This window comes from Carcharodon carcharias, chromosome 5, assembly GCF_017639515.1.
Source record: "Carcharodon carcharias isolate sCarCar2 chromosome 5, sCarCar2.pri, whole genome shotgun sequence".
Taxonomy (NCBI): Eukaryota; Metazoa; Chordata; class Chondrichthyes; order Lamniformes; family Lamnidae; genus Carcharodon; species Carcharodon carcharias.
In genome coordinates this window covers 178,319,416-178,335,502 of record NC_054471.1, presented here as the reverse complement: position 1 = coordinate 178,335,502, position 16,087 = coordinate 178,319,416, and the positions used below count along the sequence as shown (strand labels likewise).

At 44.9% G+C, this 16,087-nt stretch overlaps 1 protein-coding gene across 8 annotated transcripts in view; it reads left to right on the top strand.

Annotated features, from left to right (window-relative positions):
* The window catches only part of fam49a (family with sequence similarity 49 member A), a 224,647-nt gene that overhangs the window by 177,935 nt on the left and 30,625 nt on the right, over window positions 1-16,087 (top strand). For 6 of the 8 annotated variants that reach the window (XR_005943058.1, XM_041188224.1, XM_041188223.1 and 3 more), the window contains one exon: window positions 11,762-11,840. The exons of 1 other annotated variant lie outside the window; for it this stretch is intronic. Coding sequence is in view for 5 of the 7 variants with exons in the window: in XM_041188224.1 (XP_041044158.1) it covers window positions 11,771-11,840 (70 nt within the window). In the remaining 2 variants the exon portion in view is untranslated. Of the gene's footprint in view, window positions 1-11,761; window positions 11,841-14,810; window positions 14,913-16,087 lie in introns of all 8 variants that reach the window. One more of the 8 variants, XM_041188228.1, reaches the window with a different exon arrangement.

Below are 16,087 nucleotides of genomic sequence, written 5' to 3'. Positions count from 1 at the left end.
AGGCTGGAAAGACATGAATGGAACAGGCTTTCCAGCTTTTGCCTGCAGTGTTACATATGGGAGGAAGAAAGAGGCTTCCTAAATTGGCATTAATTGGCATCCTAAAATTTAAGCCACGAATACTTGCACTTGACCGAACTCCAGTGAAACCAAGTTTCTTCTTCCTGTTTATGTAAATTGAATTTATTTTTTAAATGACTAGGATTTTATGATGTTAGTGGACCAAAATAAAGTTATAAGAAAATGTTAAACTTTATTTTGTTCTCTTCCCTCATAGAGGCATGTGCACAAGCATATTATTTGTGTTGCATTGGGTTTTCACAACATGCTGCTGGAGGAGGTTTGGAGATAGAAAAACTTGTGTCCATTAGATCGGTTAATACAGTCTTGTTACAGTTATTAGTATCATAAGGAGCTACTTTATGAAGCTGCTATATAACAACAACTTCTGTGTCAACATGATGGTCAGCAAACTAATACATTGACTGAATTTAAAAGGCCATTGTCACTTCTTCGAGGTTTTGGAGCTTGTTTAGTTTCTGGAACAGTGTTCTTGAAAAATGTATAGAGACACAGCATTGGCTAGTGGGAAAGTTTATGCTGCAGGAGATGATGTACTTATTATAATACAAACCTCTGCAACAGGGAACCTTTCTTTACTAACTTTTCTAATGTACTGCATCTTTTTAACTATAAGATACATGCTTTAAGTGTAAAAAGTCAAGGTTAAAGCTGTAGCCTATATGCAAATAAGTATGGAACTTTAAATTAGTTTTACATAGAAACTTGGCGAAGCTAAATAAATAACTATATACACTAAACATCATGGAGTAGACATTCTGTCTGACTAAACCTTTACCTGATTTTGTACATAAATCTACATTTCTTCAGAGAACAATGATAGTAATTTTTTTTACTGTATTTCATTTCATCATGTTCCATCAATAGATTCATTTTTCACTTCAGTTGCAGGCAGAAATTATTGCTGGTTGGATTATTACTTGTGTCTAATGCCTAGCGTTTTTCTGTCTGTTGTTTTAACTGCTGCGTAAGTACATTAAATTTAAAAATACTCGAGAGAAGAAATAAATCCGAGTACTTTCAAATAATCATATGATCCTATCACCAGCAGTAATTTCCACTTTCAAGTTCAGAGTGCCTGCCAGAATACGCTGAATTCAATTACCAAATTTTCAGTGGGACAGACATTTGTCTCCTGCAGCAGACTGGTCATTCTGAACAGAATTTCAGCAGTTCTTACTTTAAATTGTCATTCAAGTTGACGTTCTTGGAAGAAATTTTTTTTTCAAAAAATCTTTACATATGCCAACATAGTGTGGTGGTAAGCTCGTGGTAAAAACCAAACTGCTGCTCCAGTGCCTTTCAGGGAAGGAAGACTACCATCCTTGTCTGGTGTGGTTAAGTGACTCGAGACTTTCACTCAACTTCTACTGCAAAAAAAAAGACTAAAAGCACGATTGACTAAACAATTTTGTTGCAGGCAACTTAGATGTCAAACCGCAACAGAATTTTCTCCTTCTACTTTTAACACAATTGAAAACCCATTTTACAGCTGTGCGATTTTCCTGGATCCAGTCCAAAGTGATTCTTAGCTCCTGGGGGTTTGCACCCATTTTTTTCCTTTCCCAGTCTGATGACTTTTAATTCCAGAACTGTCTTTCACAGTGAGGGTTTTTCCTGGTGATTCTCCCTTTAGCTTAAGTTAGGCGAATCTTCCAGCCTTGTTTCAAATCCTCACTAATTTGTTTTTTTCAATTTGAGCATGAGCTCCCACTCGCTCCTATGCAGAGGCATATAATATAAGAGCAGGGAGGTTATACTGGATCTGTATAAAACGCTGGTTAGGCCACAGCTAGAGTATTCTGGAATCCGCATTATAGGAAGGATGTGATCGCGTTACAGTGAGTGCAGAGGAGATTTACTAGGATGTTGCCTGGGCTGGAGAGTTTTAGTTATGAGGAGAGATTAGATAGACTAGAGTTATTTTTCCTAGAGCAGAGGAGATTTGAGGGGGGACCTGACTGAGGTGTATAAAATTATGAGGAGCATAGATAGGGTAGACAGTAAGGAACTTTACCCCTTGGTGGAGGAATCAGTAACCGGGGGCATAGATTTAAGGCAAGGGGCAGGAGGTTTAGAGGGGATGTGAGGAGGAATTTTTTCACCCAGAGGGTGATGAGAATCTGGAACTCACTGCCTGAAAGAGTGGTAAAGGCAGAAACCCTCATAACATTTAAGAAGTATTTGGATGCGCACTTGCGATGCCATGGCATGCAAGGTTATGGGCCTAGTGCTGAAAATGGGATTAGAATAGTTAGGTACTTGTTCAACCAGCGCAAACTCGATGGGCCGAAGGGCCTTATTCTGTGCTGTAGACCTCTATGACTCTGTGTTTCTGCACAATTAGCCAGAGACTTTTGGCCTCTAGCTGTTCCATCTTTCTTGGATCCTGGCAGATCAACTATGCATGAGAGCTTCAGGGATATCTTAGATACCATGATTCGATGGTGCAACCTAAAAATGAGCAGGGAGTTCTCCCCGTCTTCAGGTCAGTAGTGATCCCTCAACCAGCATCTCATATTAAAAATGAATCTGATCACCTTGACTGCCATGTTATCTTACATTACAATAGTCAGTTAATTTCAAACATTCTTCATTGGCTGTTAAATGCTTTGGGCTGTTCCAAGGTCATGTAAGGCTTTCTAGATCCCTCCATTGTTGAAAACAATCTGTTTCTAACTACCATATCCATTCTTGGACATGTTAACGTAGCTGCAATGCTGAAGGAGTCTCCACCTCTCGAGGGAGACTGTGGCCTCCGTTTGTCAGGTGTTTGGGCCTGAGATTAGCTCCAACTGTGTGGGTGGACACCCCATGCCAGTGGCTCTGAAGGCCACAGTGGCCCTCAACTTCTATGCCTCCGGTTCTTTCCAGGGGTCAGTGGGGGATCTGTGTGGAATGTCCCAATCAGCTGTCAACAGTTGCCTCCAGCTGGTGACAGAAGCTTTGTTCAGGGGGTAATGACATTTATTCATTTCTGTACAGATGAGGCCAGCCAGCTGAATGAGCCAGAAGGTTTGCAGCGATTGCTGTATTCCCCCACATCCAGGCTGCAATCAACTGCACACATGTGCCATCAAGGTGCTAGTGGGCCAGCCAGGTGCCTTTGTCAACAGGAAGGGCTTTCACTCCATGAACTTGCAGATATCTTGTGACCACAAGACACATATTCCGCAAGTCTGTGCAAGATATCCTGGCAGCTCCCAGGACACTTACATCCTCAGATGCCAAGGTTCTTCAGTGCTCCAGCTCGGCTGGATGGATGGCTGCTAGGTGACAAGGGCTATCCATTGAAAAGATGGCTTATGACACCTCTCCACTACCCAAGAACAGAGGCAGACCAGTGTTATAATAGGAGTCATGCCTTCACAAGGGCAGTGATGGAGAAGACCATGGGTCTTCTGAAGATGCGCTTCCGATGCCTGAATCATTCAGGGGGAGCACTACAATACCCCCCCCCCCAGAGTGAGTGTCACTGATCTTGGCTGCAAACTGCACTCTCCACAGCCTGGCTCTGGCAAGGGGGGACCTACTGGGGGAAGAGGATCTTGAAGCAGCTCCACAGGCCACAGAGGATAAATCCAGTAGTGAGTCAGAAGAGCAGTACAGTGAGGAGAATGCTGAGGGTGTGGAAGTAGACATCTGTAGCCTTCAGGGAGGCAGGGACGCCTTGATATAACGCTTCTTCAACTAGGTTGCCAAAGACCTGCTCCCATCTCATGCTAGGGCTGCCGCCTCCATCCAGGATGTCCGAAATGCCCCTGTCATGTGAACTCAAAGTCCACTCAGTGCCTGTTCAAGTTTAGAGCCATTCACGTCCAGCATTACATACTGGTGTACCCTGCACCAAAAATAAAAGGTGAAGCATACTCAGGTCATCACAACAAAAACACATTTAATGTTATTGTCATATTCAAATCACTTTGACATAACCGTTACTGTTGTTGATGCCTACACCGGTAGACATATCAACTGAACAGAAGATCACCTGTGAACAGACCCTCTTGTGCTCATGGTGCCTTAAAATTAGGCTTACGAGTGCTATATCTAGGTGCTCTCCTCTCACTGGCAGTGGCATTGGGGACGGCCTGCCGACTCTGGTGTCTTGTTGGCCTTAATGACCTTGGCAGTTGTCCTTTGGCCAGTGGAGCCATGCTGGGCTATGCTGGCCCCACCTGGGAGGGAGCGGCCAGTGCCACTGCTGGCATCTCCCCAGTCTTCGCAGACTCATCAGATGCCATGGTCACGGGCAGAGGAGCTGCTGCCATCATCCAGAGTATCCTGAGAGGAGCCCTCAGAGACGACGAGCAGCTCGTGGGCCAACATGAGGTCACTCTGGACCTCCCTGCTTTCTATTGATGGACGGGCATCTAGCTGGGATACTAGGTGCCTCATCCATCTCCCACCCTTGCACTGAATACCTAAGGTCAGTGCCTGTATGAGGGCTCGCAGGTCCGAGCGCAACCCCGGAACTAATTCTGTTGCTGGAGCTGTCTTTCCATGAGAGTCATCACTCTCTCTCAATGGAGGAAGCAGTGCGCTCTGCCATGAGGGTAAACACGGTGCTTATGCTCTGCATGGAGTCCTCCAAAACAGAGACTATAGCATGCATACCTTCATGGATCTGCCAGATCCTGCCTCACATCCCGCTGGACGTCCAGCACCTGCCACCCAACGGACGACTCTAACGGCTCATCATCTACCTGTGACCCAGCATCATCTTGGTCCCTAGCAGTCCTCCGACTGCCAGCACCCTGGGCACTCTTACCTCCACCTGCACATCAAGCGAGTGTGAAGTGCTCTCACCAATATGCACCAACAATATAGCTGATGATCTAATGCCCATCAAGGTGCTGGTATCTGCGCTGGTGCCTGGTTCAGAGTGCGGGTGTGACGCAGGTGCAGTTGAAGCCTGGTGGTCCTCTGCGGTCAGTGGTGGCCCTTCTGGGTCCTGAGAATGAGAGCGTGCTGGCAAATCTAAAGGAGAACAAGGACATATCATTCGTCATCACTCTGTCACTGTGCCTGCCAGGTGCCTTGTTGAGACAGTGGAGATCTGCATCATAGTGCCATTGTCTCTCAATGATCAATGAGGACTCCAGGTTTGAGGCTGTCATCAATTAAGGGACTACATTGAAACTTTCACCTCTGTGCACTGCGCTCTTACCATCATCTGACACCTCTGCCTCTCCACAACCGGTTGCATGGGGAGACTGCTGGCTCTCCAGCTCAAGGGCATCCTGCTCCAACCTGGTCAGCAGCAGCAGGTTGGGCAGGCCTCCGCCTGTCCATGACCTCTCCAATTGGTTATGGCTTGTCTTCTCCTGAAAGTATAGAGGAACATTGATTAGTCCACTCTCTACCTGCAGCGCCATTGCAGCTTGGCCAACCCCACCTGAGGAACACCTTGCAGGGTGCATCTGAGTCGTGGCCCTCGAGCCGCAAGGCAATCAGCCCAAGCTGCCAGGGCTTACGCCCTTGCCAAGCCCAGCATTATTGAGAGTTGACACTTGGACTCTTAACACCCTGAGCTCCACAGGGGCTGGCCAACCCTTAAGACTGCACCACACTGCTTCATGCCAGCGTGGTTCTCGCCCTTCCTGAGCACAGCAGGTCGTTGACCCTCTTGCAGCACTGCACCCATGTGCGCTGCACAGCTTCATGGCTACTGGCTTGGGCTGCCACCTCCCCCCAGGCTTTCTTCGTCAGCTGTGGAGGGACTCCTCCTTCCGTCCCTTGGTACAAGGGTGTCCTTCCTGGCAGTCGCCTCCACCAGGAGGGCTGCGAGGCACTCGTTCGAAAAGCAGGGGTCCAAGTGCCCACCCGACTTCCCCTCCCACCTGGTGTCTCCAGCCGCTGCCAAGGCCGTAAGTACTTCTGTAATGCAGGCTGCAGGCTTCTTCACCGGCAGCCTTCAAGGGGCTGCCTTTGCCATTTACAAACTGGCTGCCCGGTTGCCATTGGACCCGGTGGCCAATAGGGCCCTGCCCCCACCTGGCCCTTCCAACCATTGGGAAGCCATGTTTTACACTGGGCGGGCCTATATTGACCAGCCAGCGTGAAACCATAGCTGTGGACTGATCGTCGTCAGGAGCCTGTTTCCCGGCTGCTCCCGGGCCAGCTGTTCGCGCCCACCCACCGAGCTGAAAGTTCAGCCCTGTGTTGTTCTTTGGTTTTAATTCATTTGATGACACTGCCTTGAGTCCTCAGGAAGCCGGTGCTTCAAATTTGTTGGAGAAGATAATTGCTCCGAATGTTCCTGCGCTTGCTTTCCCTCACCTCTCAATTAGCCCCACTCAGTTGTCCACCCACCAATGTCATCCATCTATCTCTCAGCTGGCGATGACCCTCTGAGATCTCTTGTTCCCAAGACCTCTCTCCAACCTTGATGCTATGAAATTTCTCCAACCCTGCCTTATGTTCCGAGATCTTGAGCTCAAGTAATTTGAGTTGCGGGCACTTCTGTGTACATGCCTGCCTGATTTAACATTTGCTCAAAATTGGCGAAGTCCTGTAGAAATCGCATGTCACTGTATATTCGGCAGGCCTGGCAGCATCTGTCGAGAGAGGAAACAGAGTTAACGTTTCACGTCAGGGAATTTCTTCAGAAAATCCTTCAGAAAGGTCCCTGACCTGAAACATTAGGCAGGATTTTTGGTTGGTGGGGTTTCCCACTCTGTCACCTCAAGGTCAACAGGGAATGCATCCCCACTGATAGCAATTGTTCCTCAACCATACAACCCTCCATGAGGCATCAATTGCCCAAGATCGAGACTTCCAGCCCCATCTGGGGAGGAAATACTGCCTTAGAGAGCTGCTGTACCAGGACTGCCAGGTGCGAGTGGCAGTCATTGCTGGGATTACAGCCTTTCCCCGAAGAAGGAGAGATTATGGATGCCAGACCTTGGGTGGGTAAGTCCAGAGTTTCGGAGGGGCTTGGCTGGCAGATCCCAGGGGGCAGATGGGCCAGGTTTGTGAGGCCAGTGGGAGAGCGTTAAAGATGGCAGTATGACTTTGTGGGGGATGCCTCTGATGGGCACAAGGGCCCCAGATTCCCCCCTCCCCAACCCTCCACCCTTGCCCAACACGATCGGTAAAAGCCACCGGCTACGCATCTTTTTTCTTCGGTCACAGGATGTGCTCATTGTCGGCTAGGAGAGCATTTATTGTCCATTCCAAATTAGCTTGGGCCTCCCTTTTTCACTAGCTATATAGCAGCAAGGCAGGATGAGATACCTAAGTGGCTATTAATTGGCCACTTATGGTTTTCAAAAGGCTTAAAGGTGGGTTGGTCACCCATGCCTCCACCATCCCCTTGTCTGTCCGTCCATTCCTCCCGTAATTCGGGTGACAGGTCGAGGTAGGCAGTGGACAAGCCATGCACTGCATTTTATGAGCACCCCCGCCTTAAAACCTGCAGGTGTGGGGGGGGGGCAATAAAAGTTTGCTCATTAACTCTGTTTCTCTCTCCACGGATACTGCCAGATCAGCTGAATATTTCCAGCGATTTCTACTCTTATTTATGATTTCCAGCATCTGCAGTATTTTGCTTTTGCTTTGGCTGGAATTTTCCGTTCCCATTGGCATTTGCGTCATGATGGGCATGAACGGACAATATGGCAGGAAGACCAAAACTCAGTTTCATGCCATCGTGAAACCAGTTTGCGATCGTCCGCTCCACCCGTCACTGGTAGACCGCCTTTCCTGTTGCCGAACGCCGGGAACATAATATTAATACATCTGTATCTGATTATAAGCCCTGTTTGCCAGAATCATCCCCCCTCGTCAAATTTACTGCCCACATTGACAGAAAAACTCACCAGCCCAGAACATGTCTTGATAAATGTGACGTGCAGAAGTCAGGATTTAACATTAGGGCCTTGCTCACATCACAGACATCTGAGGAGCAGAAGGTGCTGGAGCCCTACAGCTGCCAGATCCTGGAGGAACACATGCATCAAGTGCTTAGTGAATTCTGATGGAAATGGCTCCACTGCGAAGCAGCCCACGGCAGATGGAAGGTGACCATGGGTGTCTGGGACAGCCTGCTACAGATGATCATCGATGGGATCGATAGGAAGGTCTATGTTTGACTGGGAGAGGAAAGTGTACCAAGGGTGAGGTTGGGAGCAGGGAACAATGGTGTCAGAGGGAAGTGAGGGAATGATAGTGTTGGGAGTGGGAGTTGGAAGTGGGGAGGGAGTACGGGGGGGCGGGGGGAGGAGTGTGTAATGGAGAATGCGGCAACTGAGGAGGTAAGTGTAAGGGGGAGGAAGATGTAAGGGCAGGAGCTGGTGGTGGGGTGGGGGGCAGGAGTCCAGCGGGAGGATGGAGTAAGGGTGGAAGAATGATTGAGCATGGGGGTGTTGCGAGGAGTGGGGGGTGCTGTCCAGGTGATCATGCAAGGGAGGGGACTGTGGAGTCGATGACTGCCTCCTGGGGAGCGAAATGAGGATGGGCATGGTTGGAGGAAATGGTGAAAATCATTGAGGGCAGAGTGAGCCAATAGGGTGAGGGTGCGACGGTAGCAGTAGAAGGGATGGCGAAGGTGGTTGGTGGGGACTCAGAGGCAGACATGTACGCTGCGGTAGGAAGGAGAAGGTCAGGGAGGTCAGTGTAGATGGAGGTGGGATTCTCGGGAAGATAGGGACTGTGCACGTTCACCTGGACACCCTGGAAAGAGAAGGGTTCTGGTTGTTAGGTGACAGCCGGGAGGGGGAAGATAATGCGGGAGGTCAACAGTGATGGGGGAAAGGACATAGGTGACCTGGGAAGGGGAAAGGACGGGGTGGGAGCTGAAGACATAATTGACAACCACCATGCTTTTGAAAGTGAAAGGAACCTCATGTTGGTTGGGCACAGATGCTGCATGGGAGTGTGATCAGTGGGTGGGTGGAAATACAGGTCAGCCCAGATGGACAACTGAAAGTGAACCCCAGCAGACAGCATTGAAAATGCTCAGGACATTGAGATGTGTGTGACAGATGAAGGCTCCGTGTGCATGATAGAGTGCTTGCCCGAGGCTCCGAAAGGTCGTGCCACACACTTCTCCCACCAGAATCACTTGTCGACCGGCTACGTGCAGCTGAGCTGCTAGTCGTGGGGGAGGTGTGGAGGGGCCGGTTGTAGCGGCAGGACTCGTGAAGCCTGTAAATGAAGCTGAAAGACAACATTACACATTATTCAGTGAAAGTGAATAGATTTTCAGATTATAAAGTGAGACAAAAGTGTTCAACCGTGAAACCACTTGTGGTCAGAAATTCTTAACTTTTCTAGGCCTACCACTTCCTCTAGGTGCTGTCTTGACATCCGCAGCAGGGGTGGAGACAGCCTGTGCAATGGTCCTGTTGCCTCTGACTTTGGCGTGGGTCCTCTGGAGAGCTGAGGCCTTCAGGGCCTTGGCTTGCTTTGGCTGTCCTCCTGTGTGCAAGCTGCTACCCCTCCTGTGACAGAAGGCAAGGCTGAGGAGGGGTCACGGGCAAAGGGGATTCAGAGGGAGCAGAGAGCCCCTGAGATTCCTCTGGATGACCAGGTGTGTCCAGCTGCCGCTCCTCCTGCTCTGTTTTCCTCTCGCGTTGCCACTACAAGAACTCACCCATAGCTACCGCAATGGAGTTCAGGTCAACGCACATTGCCCCTTTCTGCTGAACCAGGGTCCCATGGCGTCAGCCATCCTTCCCCTGGAAACCTCCATTTCATCAGAGATCAGGCTAACACAGTCCTCTGACTCGTGTGCCACTCTGTTGAGGGCTCCCAACAGCTCTGCGTGATGTTCCCCCGCCTAATGCTGACTCTCCAGGATGAGTTGGAAGGCTGAATCCAGAGGCTTGTCATCTGATTCGGACCTCACAGATGCCTCTTTCCCAGCAGTCCTCCGAGTGCCAGCGAGCATGGCTGAACCTGCCTCCTCCTACAGACACGTGTCAGTTCGGTGCCCACCAGACTGTGAACCCAAGCCTGCTCTAAACTTAGGTCCCATTGGGGTGCGTGTTTCTGTGCTGGTGGAGGGTGTGAGTAAGTGCTGTATTGGGTCTTCCAGGCTGCTCATTTCCAGCTCTTCAATGGAGGAGGTGCTGTCTTTGCTGGAGGGGTGAACCTGAGGTCGGAGCTGGGGGACTGGCTGGCTGACGGTGTCGGTCGCTTGGCAGAGCTGCCTGTAAAACAAAGTAGAGATAATTAATGAATGGAAGCAGAATCAAAAACAGGAGAGAGCACTCACGATTCTGTTGAGAGTGGGATGATGTAGTGCAGGATCCTCACATGGGTGTTCGCCATTGACCTCACTGTGACCGCAAGCATGATTCATGTCCTCACCAGTCAGCGCGATGGTTCGCTCCTCATAGTGAGTGAGGGGTCTAATGTGGCCACTGTACCCCTTGTCTGTGACCTCTCCCTGCTGTTATGAACCAGCTTCTCCTGCATGAAAACAGATGGAGAGAGTGTGAGCAGGATGCATGGCACTGCATGGAATGTTTGTGTGGTGAGCGGAGCTATGGACAGGTTGAGGACACAATCTCCGCCTGATGGTGTGTGTGAGCGTTAATGGTGTTGTCCCTTGAGGTATAAAAACCCTGTGGATGTGTGATGGGTCTGTGAGAGTTGAGAGTGATAAGAATAGTGACTTACCCTGGTGGAATGGATGAGACCATTCATCCTCTTCCCACACTGGATGGCTGACCGCTTTTGCAGGGCATCGGTGCTGACCATCGCTACCACCGCCTCCCGTGCTGGATTGGTGACTTTGTTTGCTGGTCTTCACCCAGAGCTGGGGTCAAGGACATCACGGCAGGCCTCCACTGTGTCCAGTAGGTGCTTCAGGGATGCGTCGCTAAATATGGGAGCAGCACGTTTCCTCCCTTTGGCAGCCATCAGTTCCCAGCAGCTTCCTATCCCATGAAGAGTGCTAGCTCTTTGCAGATGTGGCCTTTAAAGAGGGCACCCGATTTACAGAAGGCCTGAGGTGATCACAGAGCGGGCGTATCAGAGGATGCCCTGCCAGCAACTTGTCGTGTTTCCTGCGAATGCATAATTAATGAGGTGAGAATGGGACAAAATGGTGCGAAAACCCACCATTGCAACCAGCGGGTAAAAAGTCCTTTTCCCCGCCCGCTACTGCACTTAGTGCAAATCTAGGACAACTCCTCCCTTTGGGCACTATCTCTTGCTGTGGTGCCATTTTTGCCATAGGTGGAAGTAGCACCCAGTGTTTTAGGTTTAATGGCATTAGTAATAGCAGCTTCACAAAGCACCTTGATGGCTGTTCATGTGTTTGTTTACTATAATTTTCCTGATTTTTACTACGACTGATTCATAGTTTCCTCCAAAACATAGCAAAAGCAGATTCATGTCCTTCATTACATTCTTTGATTTCAAATATCATATTTTTAAAACCATGGCTTACGATAATCCATATTTTGAACAAAATATAAAATGATCCTGATCAGTATGATTATTTGTTTTTAAACTGGTGATAAATATAGAAACTGTTTAAATTGTGTACTATAAGCTCTATGTGGGAAGCTACTAGTATGAAATGATAGTTTCTTTATGAAGGATATTTGACATTAAAAGTTTTAACTGTATAATTTTGCTTTCATTTTTTAAATTTAATTCACAGCTACATTTATTAAATGTTCTACATTATTTAATGATCATTTAAACTGTGTTCCATTTTAATCAGGTTGCTGGGATGGGTAATCTGCTTAAGGTCCTAACCAGGGAGATTGAAAACTATCCACATTTTTTCCTGGATTTTGAAAGTAAGTTGTACTGCCGGGCGGCAATGGACTCTAAGCCTAAGCTTCAGCTGTTTTAAATCAAACCCTTCACGTACAATGTGGTTGAGGAACAAAATACTTCTGGAAATCATTCACTTCTCCCAAGAGAGCAAAGTTGATGGCATATTTCCCCTCAAAAGTCTTTAATATTCACCACATAGTGCATCTTTCTCTTCCCTTTCTTCTCTTTCAGGAACCAAATGGGGAATCTTCTAAAAGTTCTCACTTGCACAGAGTTTGATCAAGGGCCAAATTTTTTTCTTGACTTTGAAAGTGAGAATAGACTCTTGCTTGGCTTTTACCATAAAACCACTCTGCATGTGTCTGTAGCATAGAAGTCATTGGGGTGTGAAAGGAACTAAAATGGTTTGGATGCCTACAATACTGCACCTTCCCTAAATCTGTTCTCAATTTTGGCATTTGCTTCACTATCGCTTGACACTCCAACCAAGGACAATAATAGAACTTCTAATATAAAAGTGACCCAAACCACAAAGTTTAGTGAAGGTGCTATTGTGTTTATGGCCATTTGGACTGGAAGTTATCTGACTCTGTTTTGCAAAAACTACCAAATGAGGGACTTGGTACTTGGGTTGTATGCAATTAAAAATATCTTCCTTCCTTTAAGATTAAAAATATTCACCCTATTGATTGGGCATGTGATTTTAAAGTTTATGGTTTTCACCTCATTAAATCAGCTTGCTGTTTGGTAGACCCTATAGTAAATCAAAATGTTGTCATTTGCCCATAATCTATTATATTGTTTAATGCAAAGAAAGATATGTTTAATTATCGAACTGTGATTTTGTGAAATTCTGTACATTTTAAATTAGCATGAGTATTTATATGTGGGAAAATATTGTATCTACTCACAAGTCACTGCAGCTCATAAATTGAATAATGGTTTGTTGATGTACATCAGACAGATTTTTAAGGTCCTAAAAGTAGTGGTAGTAACATTTTGTTCCTTGCATGCCCCTTGGATTACATTGGATGACACTGTGCAATGCATGGTTTTTCAACTGGAATTTCTAAATCTTACAATAACTTGGGCTGACTTCTTAGAATATGCTCATTTTTTAAAGAAAAAAGTCAAATGTCTAATATCATTGTGGAAAAATGTGCTCAACAGTGAGGTTTGCCATATGGATCCACAGTTCTTCACCATTTACTATTGTATAATTTTAACAAATTATTTTAGGGATTTCATTGAAGCTTCGTGAAAACTTCAGATGAGATGTTTAATGTACAGTTTCTAATCACCCAGTAAATCTACATTTAAATTTCGTTTTGCTATTTATCAATATTTATGTGCGATAAGTTTGAACATAAAATTGATAGGATTCTAAATTTTTCCACTCTGATTATGTGAATCTGCTAGCTATTGTATATCCCTGCATGATTTTAATAAGCTGATTTTCTTTGTTAGCTAACTACAGTATATGGTGATACTTAGCAGAAATCACTCATCACAGCCTATGTGGCTTGATGCTTTATATAATGTAGAGGGTTCATCTTTTATTTTGATAGGGTAATGGTACTGCTTAAAAGTGTACATATACTTACAGGAATCTAGCTGTCCTTTACTAACCTAATAAGCCCCAAATTTTGGAGCATGTTGCCCTATTTTGTATTGAAATTGTGTTTGCATAGAGAGTGTTTAATCACTTGTAAACCATACCCACTGAAGCATTGATAAACTTTACTCCACTCTAAAGTAATTCTAGTACAAAGATCAATTTCTTTCAATGTTTGCAAAGCTTTTTTTTTAAACATTGTTTCATGAAACAATTGTTCAAACTGAATAAAAAAAAGCAGGAAAGATGCCATTGGAATGAACTATAGAGTCTTCCTATCTGCTGCTTAGCACATTGCAAATTCCACTTAAACCTCATCAATTCGGCTTTTTATGTTCCATAGGTGATATAAAGTTGATTAGTGCAGGGTATATAGGTATTTTTTAAATAATGCACGCTGAATTGCATTACTGGTAGATTTGTAAGGATTGGACTACTTCTTGAAATTAATTTAAAAATACATTTTTAGTATGAATTAACAAATTAGAAATGAATAAATCAGTGCAACATTGAACACTTTGCAGGAATTGATAACCTTGTGGAGATTAATGACAAGTTGCAGATGAGGTTGTTGTCTTTTATCTACCTAGTTAAATATGAAGGGTGCAGGTTCATACAAGTTGGTTTCCAGTGCAAAGGCGTGGAGGGAAAAAATGTATGCTGAATTTGTTGGTGATTCTGAGCCGCACATGGACTGGGTGTCACATAGGCTCTGTGGGAATGATGGGAGGGAGTGGGTGGCTCGAGATTGGGGAAAGGGGAAGTTGGCATTAGAGGTGTTTTACATCAGTCACTTCTCTTCTAATGTTATCTTGTGCTAGTAGATGAAATTGACAGGGACTGTCTTGGTAGCTGCATCATTTTTTGTGACATTTAATTGACCACAGTTCCCCGTCTCATCTGTTAGGAAAAGGTTTACTTTATCAAATCTGGTAGGATAGGGAGCTGCATTAATAAGTCAGAAAAAAATATAATTGGTGATGTTATACAGGTAAGATGATTTGTAAAAGAGTTGAAAATTACAGATGGAGGCACAACTTCTTTTTATTGGGGCTTTTTTAAATCAATTAAAAAAAAATACCATTTTATTTTATGATTAAGTTACTATATTTATATTCAGAGTTATCACCACATACTGTACTCTATTAGAATCTGCAGACAGCTTAAATCTGAGATGGCATCCAACATATTTCCTGAATATTTCCTTCATGCCAATGCTGCTTGTGCTCTGCAAAATTTTCCTCTTAACGTGTTAGATGATGTTGTGAATTTCATGGGGATAAAAGGTCTTCTAAAGTATTTTAAGTGGCTTGGTAATACATATTTATAGTAACTAATTCTGTTGACTTAGCATTAATTTTTAACTTTCTATAAGGGTGGTAAAACTGAGAAAGGATTGTTCAAACATGGGTTATGGCAGGAGAGCTGTACTGAAGACTATTTCTGCAGGAATGACTATCCTGGTCTCCGAAATGAGGTGGGCATGGGTAGGGGAAAATATGATCCTAAGTGCCTCATATGGTATGGATTATTTTGTGGTAACTTGAACACTGCTGGTATTCTTTTCCACTGGTATGAGTTGTCAGTCTAGAGATTAAAATAATTAGCACTGTACATTATCTCCATACCTTTGATAGTTTTTCAAATGGAACATTAACTGAAACTACTCTGAGTATAATAAATGCTAAATAATGACCAAAGAGTTGCAATTAAATTCAATGTTGGCTTTCATTTGGGAAAAGCCCTTACTTATATTAGCTGGTTAGCTCCACACGACCATACATGGTTACCTCTTGTAACAAGATTTTACAGTAAAGTTTCAGGCTGGTATGTAACGCGAGGCACTCCATTTAAACATTCTGCTGAATTCAATCCAGTAAAAATATAATTTGTATAATTGGTCAATTCTGGCACAAATCAGCTTGGACCTTGTTGCCTAACGCTAGTGCGATTAAATTATTTAAAGTTTTATTATTATGCAATGAATTGATTTAAAAAGTTTAACATACACACTGTTCACTGAGAGGAAAAAACTTAATGGGAATTTCTGAAGAAGAGAATTGTCTACTGACAGCCTATCTATCTTTGGACAAAAGTCCTATCGCCCAGTTCAGTCGTCTAGATCCAGAGGCAAAATTATATATATATATATATATATATATATATGTGAATAAGAGAATGAAATATCAAAGGTTTATCTTGGCCCCTACCAGCATTGACATTGTAAAGAATAATTAGTCTAAATTAATGTGAAGTAACATTGATCTACTTAATATCAAAGAAACTAATAATTTGCATTACCTGAATTGCCTCATTAACTGACAGGTCCAGAGAGACAGGTTTGCATTACTTTTTCTAAAAGTACATGATGTAAATATTTAAAATTAGATAGCAGCCATATATACTGCAGGCTAGACTATTTTACTAAACCCATGCTGTAGCATAACAGCATTTAATTCAAAAATCGCTAAAGCATTCTTGTTTGAATCTGAGTGAATCTTACTCTTTTGAATCTGAGTGAATCTTACTCTTTTGAATCTGAGTGAATCTTACTCTTTTGAATCTGAGTGACTCTTACTCTTTTGAATCTGAGTGACTCTTACTCTTTTGAATCTGAGTGACTCTTACCCTTTTGAATCTGAGTGAATCTTA